Source organism: Tigriopus californicus, chromosome 6 (assembly GCF_007210705.1).
Source record: "Tigriopus californicus strain San Diego chromosome 6, Tcal_SD_v2.1, whole genome shotgun sequence".
Lineage (NCBI taxonomy): Eukaryota > Metazoa > Arthropoda > Copepoda > Harpacticoida > Harpacticidae > Tigriopus > Tigriopus californicus.
In genome coordinates this window covers 12,520,537-12,538,170 of record NC_081445.1, presented here as the reverse complement: position 1 = coordinate 12,538,170, position 17,634 = coordinate 12,520,537, and the positions used below count along the sequence as shown (strand labels likewise).

Genomic DNA, 17,634 nt, shown 5'->3' with positions numbered 1-17,634 from the left:
TTCTACTTCATTTCCATAAGCCGTCCAAAACTCTCTTCAACTAAATTATATCCAACCTACCCAAAGCCCTCATACACCAAGACCTTACCAACAACCAATCTCTGAAGCAATATCTTCAGTAAACAGAAGACCTGGTTCTCATGGCTGATTCAGCCGTGGGACTGCAAAATGCCATAAATACACTCAACGGTTATTGCCAAGGGAATGGCCTTCAAGTCAATACCATTGAGACAAAGTCCATGGTTTTCTTTCAATATTTTCTCCCTTCTACCTCCATCCAAATGGACAGCAGTTTAATGGATATAGTGAAAACTATTTGTGCCTTTTCTTTTCAACTACTGGCCATCTCAACTCCATAATAAACAAGGCTAGGGTCAGGACTGGATAAAACTGCAAGCAATTGACCTCCCTTCAAGAATATCTCTCCTCTGAAGGCTGTTCAGCTCTTCTGGACTTACCCCTCCCCAATATTCATCTATTTCCCTCACCTTTGGCTTCACAGCTCCACTCAATCTGGCCATGAGTCTGCCAATGTCACCTTCATCAAGTTCCTTGAGCAAGGCACTAGTATGTTCCGGTACGCCAATGATAGATGGAAGTATTTTATTTGCAAAACTATGTCAAAGTGTGTGCCTAAGTCAGCATCCAAAAGTGCTGGAAACCTTACCTTTCAGAAGGTGATGTCCAGTTGCAAGTTGTCCTTGACTTCACATTCCTATTAATCGTTGACTGTCAGGCACCCTTGTTCAACTCACCGCCAAAATCCATCATTAACGAAAGCTGATTAGGGGCCTACTCAATCTGGTTCATTGCCTACTTTGCAACAACCTATCCATCACCTCTTCCCACCTTTTTTTGATCTGCTTGCTCTTTTCACTTTTTCCATGTACACAGAACACATCAAAGTCAAAGAAACTATGATATCAGGTTTTAATCTACCGTAATATTCATAAATTTTGATTTGATTCTTTTTGCATATTGTTTATGCATGGTTACACCTGCTTAATATTTCTTTATATCATGCCTAATAATCGCAATAAAGAGAGCGCTTTACGCTGAATTGTTCTCTACGATGTACCAGATGATTTATGACAGTTTTTTAACTCAAGGGATCAATCAGTCAAAATAGGTTTAACAATGATTTTTTTACAATGGAAAAGATATGAATGAGCTAGAAATTAAGACTGAGGCAGGTTTACCGGGAACCTGATCTTCACCTCTGGCCTCCTTTTTTGACCGTTAGAATCCCTTAATTGACAGCTGAACTTGTCTTTGTTTCTTAATCCTGTGGCATTTACATTCTGCTCGTCCACAATTAAGCAATTCTTCGCAATCTTTGATGTAATGAAGACAAGTTGAACATTTGTCGGCATCATCAAGTGCTCTCTCTCAACCCATGCGATCTTTTAGCATTGGTTCAATCACTTATGTTATTCAGAATCCATCTCTCCCTTGTTCTATGATTCGTGCGATACTTTTGGACACCCCTGTATTCTAACTCCATTGTGCACAAACACCCCGCCCTTTGCGGTCAATGTCTCGGTTGCAGGTCTAGTTAAGACGCAAAGAACAAAATCAGGCAATGCACTTAGCCAGTAGGCCTCTCCAGGCAATTCTAATCTGGTGCTCTGTTTGTTTTCAGTCGTCCAATTCATCCTCCCGTTGACATTGATCAGTTTCGCCCACAGTTCCATTAAGAAGAAGCTTCGAAAGCTTCCCTCGTGGCAAAAGGGAGCGCAGCAAAGTACGCGACACCGCAATACCTCCGTCACCGTTTTGGCCGCCACTAAAGAAGGTCGTGGGAAGGAAGGGGTGGTTGGGGGAGGTGTAGGTGGTGCTCGAAGGGTCGAGACTAGCGAGAATGAGACACTCCTCGTGGTGCCTGCGTCACAGTTGGTCCCTAATGAGGGGAAGACCCTGTCGCCCAAGGGCTCGAAAGTGAGGCTCAGCATGGGCGTCAAGCGATGCTCACTGAAAGATCCTCCTCCTGGTCAGAGCAATGGCAACGGGTCTCCCACGGAGCAAATGGATGAGATGACCCGGATCCAGAACACTCGATTACAGGAGAAAATTAAGAAACAGGCCCGGACACATTCGTTGCTGGTGTCCATTGTGATTGTCTTCGCCCTCTCGTGGTTCCCACTCAATATGCTCAACATCATCCTTGACATTCATAACATCTTCCAGGTACGTGGTGGCAGTCCAAAATGGCTAATTAAGTTGAGGTTGAAAATTGAGGACGTGTTGAATTTACTAATGATCTGGCTCGACGAAAATAGGTTCAAGTTGTCGTGGTAGGCTAGGTGTCCTACTCAAGATCATACAGCATAGAACAAAAACAACAAGAATGTCTCCTTATGCAGTAGTTTTGGTGAATGAGCTAATGAATATAGATTGTTAATTATCAGATCCTAGTCATTTTGAAAGCAGGAATTTTAGCCAAAAAATACTGCTAATAATAGGCCTAAAAGATCAAAGGAAATAGCCGGGTGCAAAAATGGATAAGTATGAAAACGCAAATTTTGAAAACAAAAACAAAACAAAGGGTATGAAATCAGTTACTTGGAAGAGACTGTAAGTGAAGTAAAGTATGAATTATGTTCAGTTGTAGGGATAACACTAGTTATAAATGCACTAAACCGTTTTGCCTTTTCTCGGGTTTTTAATCACAAGGATATTCATTTTCCATTCTTCGATAGCATTTTTGATTGTGTCAAGCTTTGCTTGACAGAGAAAGATAGGCCCAGAAAAGAGCGTTTTTTAATATGTGGGATTTTTCAATACAGAGAGTAACTAAATTCTGTATTGCGACAAGTTTGTCATTGAACTATTGGTAGGTTTACAGGTATACATGATGACATTTGTTCCCTACTACGTTTTCTTCTCTATTGAAGTTTTGGGCTATGTGTGTTATTTAGGCCCATGAATGATATGATTTGATTTGTCAATTTAGAAATGTCATTCACTTCAGCAGAAGCATCCAAAAACTGCTCATGAAAAGTTCTTTGTCAAACAAGGTTTAGATCAAAATAATAGGTCTAGGTTTTAGGAGTTAATTTGCCATTTTTTAATTCAATATTGAAGAGCCAATACGTTCATTTTAACTTTCTTTGTTTTTACAATCGATTTGACTTATTGCATATGTCTGTGGGAAATCTCAAGTTCTTATTTTATTGCAAAGTATAAAGTCAAATAAAATATAAATTGGACATATGCAATTTCCATTCTCCACGGTAATGCTCCCGAAATGCTACTCTTGTTAAAAGTATATTTTGCACTTTTCAGAAAGAAGCAAAAACCATCTGACGACAACATCAAAACACTATTAATGCATGTGTAGACTCTTGGTTATTCTACTTTATGCATTGCCCGTGATGAGGATAAGACTTATCTCCGTTCTCAAAGACAGCACTTTTCTCTCCTAATTGAGTCCTTTTCCAGGCTCTGTAGATTCATTTTTTGATACGACAAAAATCGACACAAACTCCAAAAGACATCTACCATATGTCATATTCAAAAGCCCTAGTCTCAGCGTTTTTATATGGCAGACATTCTCATTCCCTGCAGATCTCGTCCAGCCTGGCCAATGAACGGGTGCATGAAAGGAAAGTGGATTGATCTCAAGCAGTGGAGTTGAACCATTCCCAAAGATTGCAAAGCTCGTGTTTCAGTTTACTTTTATTTTTCAAAATTGAGACGTTTTAGCATCCTCCAATCTGCCTTATGAACCATTCCAGTTGTCTCTGGGGAATTGCGCCCAAGGAGCTTCCATTCATTCTTACAAGCTCTCTTTTCAAAAAGGCACCAGCCATTCGTCCATGGTATGAGACTTGTTTCATTGGCATTCTGTTGCAAACTTGTTACGTTGCTTCTAGTCCACAGAGCAGAATGTTCCTAATCTTGTGTGGTTCCCAAGTGATGCACTTTGATCTTTACAGTGAGATATAAATTTAGCCTCTTTTTCGATTACTCGTGGCTTGGTACGAATTGAGTCTGAAAAGCGATTTTTGGGATTGTGCTTTACGAATATATTTCGGTTGCTTTCTAATCCAAAGCTGATCAGTGGTCACGTTTGGATTGAAGAATTGAGCTGAATTTGAAAATCCCAGTAATTTCTACTGAGCCGAGTTATTGTCTCATTGACAACAAGCTGACTCATAATGAAATGTGCTGACTTAACAAACACAGGGAGTTGGAACAATTTAGAGGCAAGTTGCTTTTTTGATTGGATCCATCCCAAAAAGTTGCCGATTCTCCATCCACAAATTTGTACTTTGCAAACCTAAATTCGAGAAAGAGGTCGACAATGGGGTTTGCCCTGAAATCTGATCGCTCCTTTCAATTGCGGTCAAAATGCGATTGAATTCGAATCACTTTCGTTTCTATTGTACCTTTTAATCTGAGCATTTGATACTCCATTTAGAACCTTTGTTGGAATTTAAATGAAATATTTGGTGCTTTTTTTAGAACGGGAACACATCTTAGATTAGTTCTTTGTGAATAACGAAAGGGTTGACCTTTTCACTAGGCCTCCTAATTCCTAATTTTGGGAATGAGCAAAATTGTTCTCAATGAATTTGGGTTGTAGCAACTAAAACTAATTAACGCTGTCAGGTTGATAAGCTCTCCTATTTGAATTTATTGACTGCATCTTTGAACGTGTTGTCTTAAAATGGGCACAATTAAAAGGGACTGAACTATGAAGTTGGATGGAAATCATATGAATTGATTCAAAACGAGTTGGTAAGGTTCTGTTATTCCAAAATTCACTAACTGCTTCAAATATTTGATATTGCTCATTAAAAACAACATGTGCCATTCTGAAGAGGAAAGTTTTCGACAGGGATCCCTAAGGTACGAAGAACCAGGGTGAAGGGATTCCCACTAATCCTTGGACTAGTCTAGCTAGTGAAAACTTTTAATCTCCGTCATAGATAGATAGTAAGAACTCTCAAATTAAGAAGAACAATCAAGTTCCACTTGTTCAAATCCTCTTAACTTGATAAAACATTGCACTTTCTACATCAGCAAACAAAATTCGAAAAAATGGTCACCCTGACCAGCAAATGAAAACAATCTTGAGCAAGCCTTGTTCCTGAACTGAAAACTTACAAGTTTCGCATGACATCGAATATTGTTAAAGCTGTCGAATTTCTATTTCAGACCGAGGAGTTGAGTCGGATCTGTTTCGCTCTTTGTCATTTGATTGGCATGTCTTCTGCCTTCTCAAATCCCATCCTGTACGGGTGGTTCAACGAAGCATTCAAGGAGGAATTCCAGAGCATTGCAGGGTAAGATGAAGGCCGGAAAAGAACGAAATGCATTAGAAGTCACCACTCGACCAGGGCTTTTTCTCACTGTCCGTTTTAATTTGAACAACAAAGAGAAGGCCGACACGAGAATCCATGATATACAAAGAGCAACATACTGCTGAAAAACATATTTGGTAATGGACTCAGCTTTGACACGAGAATCCATGATATACAAAGAGCAACATACTGCTGAAAAACATATTTGGTAATGGACTCAGCTTTTNAACGAGATGAGTTCAGGAAACCTGTGTGCCGAGATGATACAACTCAAATTAAATTCCTACAAAACCTTCTGACTTGGATTGAAGAATGGGAAAAAATGCCAACGAAGAAGAAACTATCAAGGGAGACATTTTTTGCCCTGAAATTTACACTGAGGGGTATAATCAAGCTTTGCAAATATTTGATTGTCACAACAGATTTGTCGTACATTCTCTTGGGAAAATTCAATAGTGATCCAATTGAAAGACGCTTTGGAAATTATCGGCAGCTTTCTGGTGCAAATTTTTTTGTATCTGTATTTTTTGTATATTCTTGAGAGTGAAAAGAAAATTCGAATTCGTTCTCTCATTAAATTTGATAAACTCGACGCTCAAGATCTCCGTAACCTTTGTAAGGACAAGAATGAAGCTACGAAAAAACGAGTGGAAGAGGAATGAGAGCTACTAGTTTCTCTTCTCAATGACCCTGAGTCCGATGAAGCCATGGACCTGTTTGACTTAGAGGATAGATTTGCGATTGTCTTTTATTGCGCTGGATCAATTGCGAGAAGCATTCTCCTACGAAACAAGTGCGAAAAATGCAAATTTCTGCTCCTCGACGACAAGAAATATTCAACCGGAGAACAGGCAACAAATTTGGATGACTTTCCAAGTGCAACTAAGGAATTGAAACAAAATGATCAATTCTTAAGTTTGAATGACCGAGGGGGCATGCTTCGACCTTCTCAAGTGGTTTACGCCACCTCTCTGTTTGCATTGAAGCTTCGAGAAGAAATCTTTCAAGATGAAGACTTACGCAAGATTGTGATGTCTTCAGCAGATCCAAGAGCATTGTTTGTGTCTTGTTGGAAGAAGCGTGTCGAAAGTTCATGTCACTTGTTTCAGGCTTTAAATCAGCATTGTGATGATGGACATTCCTTTCATAAGTTTGTGCCAGATATTGGGGAAAAATGCTTCAATCTAGCTTCTAAAAACCTTGCCAACAACATCAACAACAATGTTCATCAGAGTAGAAAGCGTGGAGGGGATTCCGTCCCATCTTCAAAAGCTAGAAAAATTAGTAAACTGTCAGGACATCAGAAATAAGTCATGTAATATATAATATATTAAAGAGAATCGAAACATTTTTAAATTACTCAAGAAGTGCGTACAAAAGCAATATAGTACATTTCATTGTTGGCCTTAGTTGGCGGTGCTCAATTTAGCGTGGCGTTTCCTTGATAGAGAGTCCCTGNTGACACGAGAATCCATGATATACAAAGAGCAACATACTGCTGAAAAACATATTTGGTAATGGACTCAGCTTTTACAAACATGGCCAAGCGTTCAAACTTGATAATACAATCAAGCACACTTCAAACATTTGAATCTAAATTTCACGAAGTTCACACTTAGGGCTCAAAACAGTCAAAAGGTTGTTGCTACACAGTGTTGATTTGTAGTGATTTGACTTGAAGTGTGTCCAATGGGCTCAATCATGTCTGATAAGCATCACATGATATCCAAACATTTGTTCTCCTTGGTTGGGATCGGATTTTTCAAGAAGTATTATATGCCAAGTGAGAACACAAAGGTCAAGCTGATGAAGACCAAAAAACATAAATGTCAATACCATTATAATGCGCTGCATGAGTTTAATGGAATTCCCCTTTTAGCAAGAAATAGTTGGGAATTTCAATAAATTCTCTCAAAGTTCCTCTTCTCATTAATTTGGTATAATAGACTCAAGTTTTGGAAATTTATGAAAGAGAAGTGGTGAAACTCTCTGTTTGCAACAGTATTCATCTAGAAGTGTCAAGGATTGTGAGGCAGTTGTGTTAAAAAATTTCAATGTTGCAAAACCACAACCAAATCAAGATTTACGGGTTGGGAATTTGTACAAATGTTGGTATTGCCCATAGATATCTTCATATATCGATCAAAGGCACTGCAATTGCTTGTTTTCGTCTCAGCTGTTGCTGGTGGGCAAAATGTTTCATTCGTAGTCAAGCTACCTAGGGACAACTATGGTACAAATTTGAATCGTTGACAGCTCGTCCAAATTAAGAGTAGAAACCACTAATACGACTCCTTGTCAAGCAATTACTATCATCTAGCACGCTTCATAAACGGGTTTGAGTAAGTTGTCTGACCACATTTTTAAGAACGAAATTTTGAAGGGGTTAAAATGGGGCTCAAGTTAAAGTTTTCATCCATGTGGTGGAAACACTTAACTGAAAGGCAAGGAACAAGCCTGGGTTGAGGCTGACCTCCAGAGGTGTCGGAATTACCTTGATTACGCAAAGGTGCAAACATATTGCCCACATTCAAGCACATTGTTGAGAAATTGAAAAGAAATTCCGAATGCCTCATCATTGTGTTGCAATTTTGGATACATTTTTTAACGCTTTCAACATGCGATGCTAAACAAGGACAATCAATAGAGTACGTGATTTGTTCTACAAATGTCTGAATCTTTTTTTGACATGTTACGTGTATTATGCCCCAAAAAGCATGTTTTCATTATTCTACCGCTCTTTCTACCTGTATATTTGTAAGATTCAAAAGAAATTAAGATTAAAGAGGAATAACAAACGTTTCATGAGAATATTTCAACTTGCCCAAAGCAAGATTTCACGAAATATCCTTGTCCTTTTTCCACCAGCGTCAGCTGACCTGAAAACATGCTCATGCGGTGGGCCTCCTGTTTAGCTAGAGCATTCTAGTTATGGTTTTCTATGGCATTGTCCAGGGACTCTCTATCAAGGAAATGCCAATTTTATGGAATCACGCAACCGTTCCCGCGATCTGAGGCCAGATTTCAAACTGAATGGAAGTAAACAAAGGGTCGGTTCGTCCAACGGGATTTGAACGTGGGTTGAGCCATCCCATTTCGAATCTTTGGATCCTGCGAAGTCAGGAATTAGGATCGCTTATAAACGAGCCGTGCTTAGGCCGTCATCGTCATGGTCAACAAGTGCGCCGCTGTTGGATGTCGTAGTGGATATGCGCTCAAGAAGGCTGAGAGCCTGGCGAGCCCCACTACAGACCCACCCGCAGACCAGGAATCGAGGTATCCGCCATCGAGCATCAGCTTTCACAGTTTTCCAAAAGATGAGATTCTACGCAATAAGTGGATTCGGGCTTTGTCCAGAGAGCACTAGTCTCCAAGTGATTGTTCAAGAGTTTGTTCTAGGCATTTTCTTGAGAGAGATTTTGAGACCGAACGCTCTGACCAAGACCAATGGCGAGTGAAAAAACTGACCCAAAAGAACCGGGGCCAATTGCAATTACGCCGATTAAAACCCGAGATCGCGCCCAGCATTTTTCCCGAGTGTCCCTCGTACATGAGCCAGAGGGTGCCCCCTCCACGGCCACGAGCTACTCCCCCATCCACGGTCAGTCATCGTTTTCATCGTCAACAGGAGGCGCAAGACAAACTTGAAGCGGATTATTTCGAACGCCAACGCATCACAAATCTCGGGGATTTGCACGTTAAAATGAAACAAGAGATCATCTCAGATGATTACTTGATCGTCAGTTACGACCCTGGTAATTTGGTATTCATGTCACTGGTTATTGATGATCCAGACCGAGGACCGTGGATTCGAAAGAGTTGCCACATCAGACAAGACCTTTCCTTCACCCTTTATTGCCTCGGCACGTTGGTTTCTAAAACAGAAGTTCAGCACCTTTTATCAAGTTCGGGCAAGTTTGCGATGGTGGATGAAGTTCTGAACGTCTTGGTCTGTTTGAACAATTTTGCAGAGTCAAAATCGCGCAAGACATTAACTGTTTTGGAACATGTTGAAAAACTCAAGGCTTTGGGTGAAGATGATTCCGTGGTTTCTAAAGAAGGCTTCAATTTTGCCCTTGACCAACTCCAGCTTTCTGTCAAGCAGCCTCGCCAACGGCGATATTCTCCAGCATTCTTGGCTGCATCAATGCTTTGGCAAAACACAAGTCCCGCTCTGTATCGGCTTCTCTGCCAGGACCTTTGTCTGCCATCTGTTCGGTAAATATTCAAAGTGGAAATACCTTAGAACTTATCAAAGTAAACAGCCTACCTTTGAATTTTCAGAAACCTGCAAAGATTTGGTCAGAACCTTTCCGTCGAAGTTGGATTGCCTCCATCAACCAAAGAATATCTACAAAGACGAATTGAGCCACTGGAGCCACGTGAAAGAATCGTGAATCTCTTGTTTGACGAAGTTTACAGTGCGAAGAAATGTGAATATGCGAATGGTCGATTTTATGGTCTCGATGAGGATCAGGATGCATCAAAGACGGTTTTGTGCTTCATGATCACAGGAGGTGCTGGATCTTTCTTTGATATTGTGTGCATGGTGCCACTGACACGAATCAACAATGAAGTGATTAATGGTTGGTGGTGGAAAGTCGTGGAGTCTCTAACAATGATTGGTTTCCGGATTGTAACATCCATTTCTGATGGACACTCAGCCAACAGAAAGTTTGTCACTGACAACCTACAGTGTAGAAATGGGAAGAGCCACATCGAAAACCCATTTGCTGCACCTCCTTTTAATCGCATTCATCCCTTGTTTGACACCATTCACCTCATGAAGGGGTTGTATACTAATCTTCTAAACAAAGGCGAGTTTGAGTGTCCGCCATTTGAAGATCAGGTAGTTCGGCCACGTTTGAGCCACTTTCGGAGTTTGTATGAAGAAGAGACTTGTGCTGCAATCCGGTATGCCCCAAAACTCAATCACAAAGTTATTGCACCGATGCCCATTGAACGGTGTAACGTGGACTTGTCTGTCAGATTTTATCACGAATCAACAGCTGCAGCATTGCGGCATTATTCAAATGAAAGTGAAACGAGGAAAGAATGGAATGAAACTGCTGCATTTGTTGATATCGTCAACCGGTACTTTAAGACTATAAATGTGAAGACCACAACTTTTGCTGGACGAAAACGAGATGAGTTCAGGAAACCTGTGTGCCGAGATGATACAACTCAAATTAAATTCCTACAAAACCTTCTGACTTGGATTGAAGAATGGGAAAAAATGCCAACGAAGAAGAAACTATCAAGGGAGACATTTTTTGCCCTGAAATTTACACTGAGGGGTATAATCAAGCTTTGCAAATATTTGCTTGTCACAACAGATTTGTCGTACATTCTCTTGGGAAAATTCAATAGTGATCCAATTGAAAGACGCTTTGGAAATTATCGGCAGCTTTCTGGTGCAAATTTTTTTGTATCTCTGAAACAAATTCTTGAGAGTGAAAAGAAAATTCGAATTCGTTCTCTCATTAAATTTGATAAACTCGACGCTCAAGATCTCCGTAACCTTTGTAAGGACAAGAATGAAGCTACGAAAAAACGAGTGGAAGAGGAATGCGAGCTACTAGTTTCTCTTCTCAATGACCCTGAGTCCGATGAAGCCATGGACCTGTTTGACTTAGAGGATAGATTTGCGATTGTCTTTTATTGCGCTGGATCAATTGCGAGAAGCATTCTCCTACGAAACAAGTGCGAAAAATGCAAATTTCTGCTCCTCGACGACAAGAAATATTCAACCGGGGAACAGGCAACAAATTTGGATGACTTTCCTAGTGCAACTAAGGAATTGAAACAAAATGATCAATTCTTAAGTTTGAATGACCGAGGGGGCTTGCTTCGACCTTCTCAAGTGGTTTACGCCACCTCTCTGTTTGCATTGAAGCTTCGAGAAGAAATCTTTCAAGATGAAGACTTACGCAAGATTGTGATGTCTTCAGCAGATCCAAGAGCATTGTTTGTGTCTTGTTGGAAGAAGCGTGTCGAAAGTTCATGTCACTTGTTTCAGGCTTTAAATCAGCATTGTGATGATGGACATTCCTTTCATAAGTTTGTGCCAGATATTGGGGAAAAATGCTTCAATCTAGCTTCTAAAAACCTTGCCACCAACATCAACAACAATGTTCATCAGAGTAGAAAGCGTGGAGGGGATTCCGTCCCATCTTCAAAAGCTAGAAAAATTAGTAAACTGTCAGGACATCAGAAATAAGTCATGTAATATATGATATATTAAAGAGCATCGAAACATTTTTAAATTACTCAAGAAGTGCGTACAAAAGCAATATAGTACATTTCATTGTTGGCCTTAGTTGGCGGTGCTCAATTTAGCGTGGCGTTTCCTTGATAGAGAGTCCCTGCATTGTCTTTGAATGGAAGTTATCTGTGCCTTGCCTGTTGCCATGTACATTCATGCGCCAACAAAATGCAGAAACCCATTCTGGCTTTGATCAATCTCATTTATTGCAACTTCCCTCAAAAAGTTCAAATGCCAATAGAAATCCCTAAAGAGTACACATGATTCAAGAGGTCATAAATCTAAACTTCAAACGTGGTCTCCCAAATGCTGAAGCAAGACCCAAAACGTACATTAAGATCCAAGTTCAATTTCAAAAAGCATCTGATGTGAGCAAAAACATTTTCCAATTGTTCAAGAATGCAATTGTTGGAACAAAATTGTTCACGGAAGAGTCAAATTGACGATCTTTGAAGATATTTTACATAATGCACTCTTTAATAACATTCAATAAATGGTCACCCTAAGATTAGAACGGAAAATAAACACACGGTTAAAGCTCATACTCAAACTTGTTCGATGTAATTGTGATGATCAAGTTTGAAAACTATTTGAACACCTCCATTCAAACAAGGGAAGAAATTTTGTCCTGAATTTGTGGCCAAACTTCTTCAAGGAAGCGAGGTAACATTTCACTATCGACAAGACACGACATGTCTTCAGGGATATATAGAACGCCCACATTTGTATTCTCATCTCTTTGGACGCTCCAAATTTCAACCATCTAAAACATTCCTTGGTCTTCAAACCAAGAACCAATGAGCTGCACTATCCCCAATGTGTTTTCAAAGGGGGCTTTGAAAGTCTGAAAGTCTGACCCGATGACCCTTAGGAAAAGAGGATTTAGTGTCTTTGGTTCGGGACCAAAGTCCAAAGGCACCAAGGCAAGGCAAGGCACCAAAAAGGACCTGACGAGGTCAAAGTGAGAAATTCGTCATCTCACTTCCTGCTCAAACGCTGGGATTGCCGGACACTTTTTTATGGAATGAATGTTACTTATTCGTGAAGAAAAAAAATGGACCTTGATGTAAGAAATTGCTCTGGGAAAGGGAACAAGATCAAACAAATGGAGGCAATGGCGAGGGATTTCAGGGAAGTAAACCCTACCTATGGATTAAATTTTGAAGACTTACATGAAAGGGAAAGCCCTGAAATGAATCATGTCTCGTAAGTCTATTGAGTATTCGCTTGCAAAATTATGCAAAGGAAACGGATGTGAAACGTGTAGATTTAGCATCAAATTGGAACCTTGGGGAAAACACTCAAATCGAACTTGGCTTCTAATGTTCTGACGAAAAAGAAAGGAAATCCTATACATCAATCGTACTTTACACCTAATGATACCTAAGCCAAGGAACCCTTTTTGGGGAGTATGGGATATGACGATTGGCGAAAGTAGATCGATTTCTGTCGAAAACATTTTGGCCCTAAGAAAAAATCCAGGTACGTTATTATACACGGCTTGAAAACATGATGTTACATAACTTTATTTAATTTTGAGCTACCTGACATTATTTGGATATATCAAAGACTTTTACGCGATGCAAAATCTTAACATTCAGCTGATTTCAATTGTGATCAAAAATATGCATTTTAAGAGTTGCTGATTCTGGTTTAACTCGGCTCGTGTCCACTCCTCTAGTTTAAGGTCTCCTTGTCCGAGTAAGGGCTAATCAAACGAGTGTAGGATCACATTGCTCGTAAAAAAGACAGGGTTTTCGAGATTAACCTGGCAATTTTCATGTGTTTGTCTATTGTTTGTTTAATTATTCAAATGTACGTACGTATAGGCCATGTTAATTAAAGGAAATTCAAGAAAAATCTAGTGCAGCAACCCTGATTTTGAGGAAGAAGAAATAAGACAAACATTACAACCAACTGCATCAGGTATAGACTGAATTTGTCATTTAATTCAATTTGCTGGCGTGCTGAAGCACACAGTATTCTGATATTGAACCTATATATGAATACAGTGACAGAACTGCATAAAAAAATGACATTTTTTTGAGTTTTGTAGCGCAACTCACTCAATAGTTGAAAATTCAATTGGAATGAGAGCGAGTGTGATTGCAAGTTGGCTACAATGTTTGTCTAATTTCTCTTTCCTAAAAGTGCTCGAAATCAGTGCTGCTCACCAGACCCGTTTATAATAACCTGCAATGACACAATTAAACCAGAATATGTGATTTGAAATGTGGAATAGTTTTATCAATCAGGAAATAATCAATGCCATACTTGACTGAAATACTAAATACCCTCTTATATGGCACTAACTGACCGAGAGGCACAGATTTAGAAACAACGTTTCGCCTTTGCCATGCATCATCTGATTTTTGCTTTCTCAAGGCCACCATTACCCGGAAAATGTTAGCCTTAAAAACACAATTCCTAAGGGTATTGAGACTATCAAGATTCCGAATGGTTTTCCGAATCAGCCCTTACGCCTTGTATTGGGGCCTTTCTCATCTTATCCTTAATACTTGACGTCATTCCTGACTAAGATCAATCCTTGACTTTCTACCATCTCGAAAACTTCTGCAGAGCTTCCATATTGTGTGTTACCTTTAAAACTTATGTTTTGGCGCCATGAAATTGGGCATGAATGCAAGTCCAGTGGTTGAGAACGAATGAGCAAATAGTTTCTGTACCCATTGCATAGTGTCACATAGAGAGCAGAATACAAATTTGCCTCATGGGCCAGACTCGGAATTTTTATGCGGTCTTCTTCCTCACGGGTCACTACTCCCTCCTTCAGATGAACTCTTGGAAGGCTCTCTAGGGGGAAACTTTTCAGCGGCCGCTCAACTTCGCCCGAGGCACCTTTCTCATTCAAAAATATTAGTGATGGCATGTAATTGAATATTCGATTGGCTACATCGTGAACACCTCGCAAATTTGGATGTGTTGCTCTGGATGCAAGATGATGAAAAATCAAGACTTATTAATGATATTATAATATTGGGATGATTACGATGAAGAAAGAGGATAGTGTCATTCCAGCTTTGTGCTTTTGACCTATTCAACCTTGTTCATCTGTTACTCCTAATCATGATTTCTTAAAAGTGTGGCGAATGTTTTCCCCCTCTGTGTTGTTGTTGTTTTAAATAGGGCCCCTCTCCAACGCAAAGTCTGTCAGATGGCCGAAACTAAAATTAACTTCTTGAGGGGTGCGCAAACGAAGAAATGTGATCAACCCACTATGACAAGTCCATCGATAAAAAATCTAAATATAATAAAAACAAACTGAACATTTTGGAACAGTCGGCCCTCTGGCGGGCGTAAATCGATTTTTTTAATTTCACCACTAAGTGAGGCCCAAGACAAAAATAGTTCAAAACAATAACAAAGTGAAAAATAATAAGTTAAGTAAAATGAACATATTTCTCGCCTTAAACTGCTGGAATTCCAATCCCAGTAGCGGTAAGGACTTCCGCAAAAAAGGGAAAAGAATGATCTAATTTTGGCTCTACATTCATATTTTGATTATAGGATCTTTTCTCTGATCTGATTTCAAGACTTAGAGAACAGAATTAGTCACAATGAGGTCAAAATTTGGGCCAAAGCATTCAGTGTTACACTTTCCGGTGCCAAATAAGTGCTATCGGCTTTAAGAGTACGGACAAAGATAACATAGCCCTTTATAACTGACCTAAAGGCGCAAGTAGCTAGTGTATTGTATGATTGTGAGTTGATTCTTCAGTAATCGCATTTGGTGCCCTCTATCTTGTTAAGGGTTTGATGTTCTTCTCTTTTAGTATACAATATACTTAGCCTTGCCCATGACCGACGATTCTACATATCATGAAATAAATCATTGAAAAGAATGATACCAGCTAGGGAGTAAATGACATGGAATAAGAACTTCATACTCTAATAAGGAGTGCCTACACCCAAAAATACAAATGACCTCCCAATACCAGGCTGTGAATCAACAAACAGCTGTTACTTAAAGTACCTGTTGTAGTGCTTGGATACAAGTCCGGCTCGTACGAGTCTATTGGTATTGCATTTTTTGTCGAATTCGCCGAATCTGATTAAGATTCAAAGCCTTTTCTAATTCAAGCCCACCCAAAAGCCAAATTTGATTTTTTTGCAAAACTATGTTGGGCTTATGCAATAACCTTTCAAGGGCTCGCATGTTACATGGTCAATTCCGGATGTTGTTCGGTCCGGTTAAAAAAAAAACAGGAAAAAAATTAATATTCGTTACTGCAAGACCGAACTCAAGTCCGCCCAATTTCTCCACATTGGAGTCATGCACTCGAGTTTACTTGAACTCAAGTCCGGACTCGCCCCAACACTAGTCCATAGGCTGACAGCTGAAATAAGTCAGAAACATGTTCAGACATCACAGGAAACAAATGTGACGTCACCAAGCGTGGAAAAAGGAGTGAGAGCATCCAATTCTAAGCGGAAGAAGTGCAAATTGAAATGTTAGATATTCGTATTGTTAGCCAATTCAGGACTTCAAGAAGATGTTTGCTTGATAAGGGTTACACGTGTGTCTGAAGAAGGCAAGCAGGGTCGTGATCCATTTAATTTCTTGGCAATCGCTATGCAGATCCTTACATGGAAATTGGTTCGACTTTGCTCAAGTTGTGGTATGTTTTAACGCTCGAGCACTTTTTCTTGGGCTTCTGTCTAGCCACAGGAATGAAATGAGGTGGCTGGGATTCCGCTATAAAATGTCTCCCACTCATTCGAAGGTGAGGTTTTGCTGAAAGCTCAGTCTGGAAGAGCGCTCGTGCATTCAATGGTTTGAAAATGTATGGTCGGCTTAATGGCTTCCCATAAAAATTCCTTTCCCCAAGGACTTTGAGGAAACAAATGGAACCTTTCTGAACTTTGGGCAGGATTATTAGTTTCCGATCCCATTAGGTCTCATTCCACATGGTAATATGGCTCCGAAACATGATCCTCATTATCATTTCTTATTTGTTTTGAGATGCGTCCAGTTTAAACGAGTCGCTATCGGAATGAATGGAGCAAGTTGAACCGTGTTTAACGTTGTTCCAATAAATGAATGTTCAGGAAGCAACGCATAAATTTGCATACCATTCAAAAGCTAAGTCCTTCGGTTATGTAAATGAAATGCGGGACCCATGTAGAAAGAATAAGAGTCCCAAGTGTCCACATCGACCGAATATAAATTTTTGACTGGATATGGTAGCCCTCAGAGCGCTCTACATTAAGGTGCAAGTAATATGGTTTTTGGGATAAAAGGATGTGCAATAGCGTTGAGTATTTTGAGTTTGAACATGAATGTGTAGTGACTCACTTCAGATACGATTTTTTTCAATATTCTTCTCGGTATTTTTAATGCCGATACTAGGGAATGAGTTTCCCGCAAGTCATCATTGATACACAATGCGTTCGAATTTGCCGCTCTAGGGCAACCCTTGAACTAGAGGGCTAGCCCTCTATCTTGAACTAAAGGCTGGTCTGGGATTGTTGATAAAAACGATCTAAATGCCGTTAATAACTTAACAATGGATCATCTAGTAAAAGAGAGATGGTTGTAGCGCACTTGACTAAAGCGTGACCGAGTTGAACTCGGGTTCATGGGTTCGTTCCCAAGAAATTTTGGCTTCTGTTCGCAGTCCACATCTCTAGATGTCCGTAGTGTATCCAATGAGACTTGATTTTCGCAATAAAGAGTTATTATCTAGAAAACAGTATGGGTATAGTATGGGAAAAAAACATGATTTTCTGAACATTGAATCATTGCAACATTTTCCCCAATTTTTTGAATCAGTTTTTATGATCTTTTCAATCCTAATATAAGATAAACATGTATTTCCAAAATAATCACAAAATCTGAAAACCTCGTCGATTCAAATGAATAAAGGATCAGAACTATCATGCATTCGCGTGATTTTTGTACAAAATAACTCCTTTACATTACGATATCTAAAACCTTTCGTCCCATAATTCTCAAAGACAGACAATCCGTGTCACACAGAGTTTCAAGAAATCTTAATGAAATTTGACAGCAAAGAACCCTCGTTCTTCTGAACGTGA

The 17,634-nt window shown here is 39.7% G+C and overlaps 1 protein-coding gene across 1 annotated transcript in view; it reads left to right on the top strand.

Annotated features, from left to right (window-relative positions):
• Positions 1-17,634, top strand: part of LOC131881527 (neuropeptide Y receptor type 5-like) — a 44,700-nt gene that overhangs the window by 17,685 nt on the left and 9,381 nt on the right. Inside the window, exons 8-11 of the mRNA XM_059228413.1 lie at positions 1,643-2,294; positions 2,838-2,845; positions 3,697-3,821; positions 5,164-5,291. Of these exons, the coding sequence (XP_059084396.1) occupies positions 1,643-2,294; positions 2,838-2,845; positions 3,697-3,821; positions 5,164-5,291 (913 nt within the window). The remainder of the gene's footprint in view (positions 1-1,642; positions 2,295-2,837; positions 2,846-3,696; positions 3,822-5,163; positions 5,292-17,634) is intronic.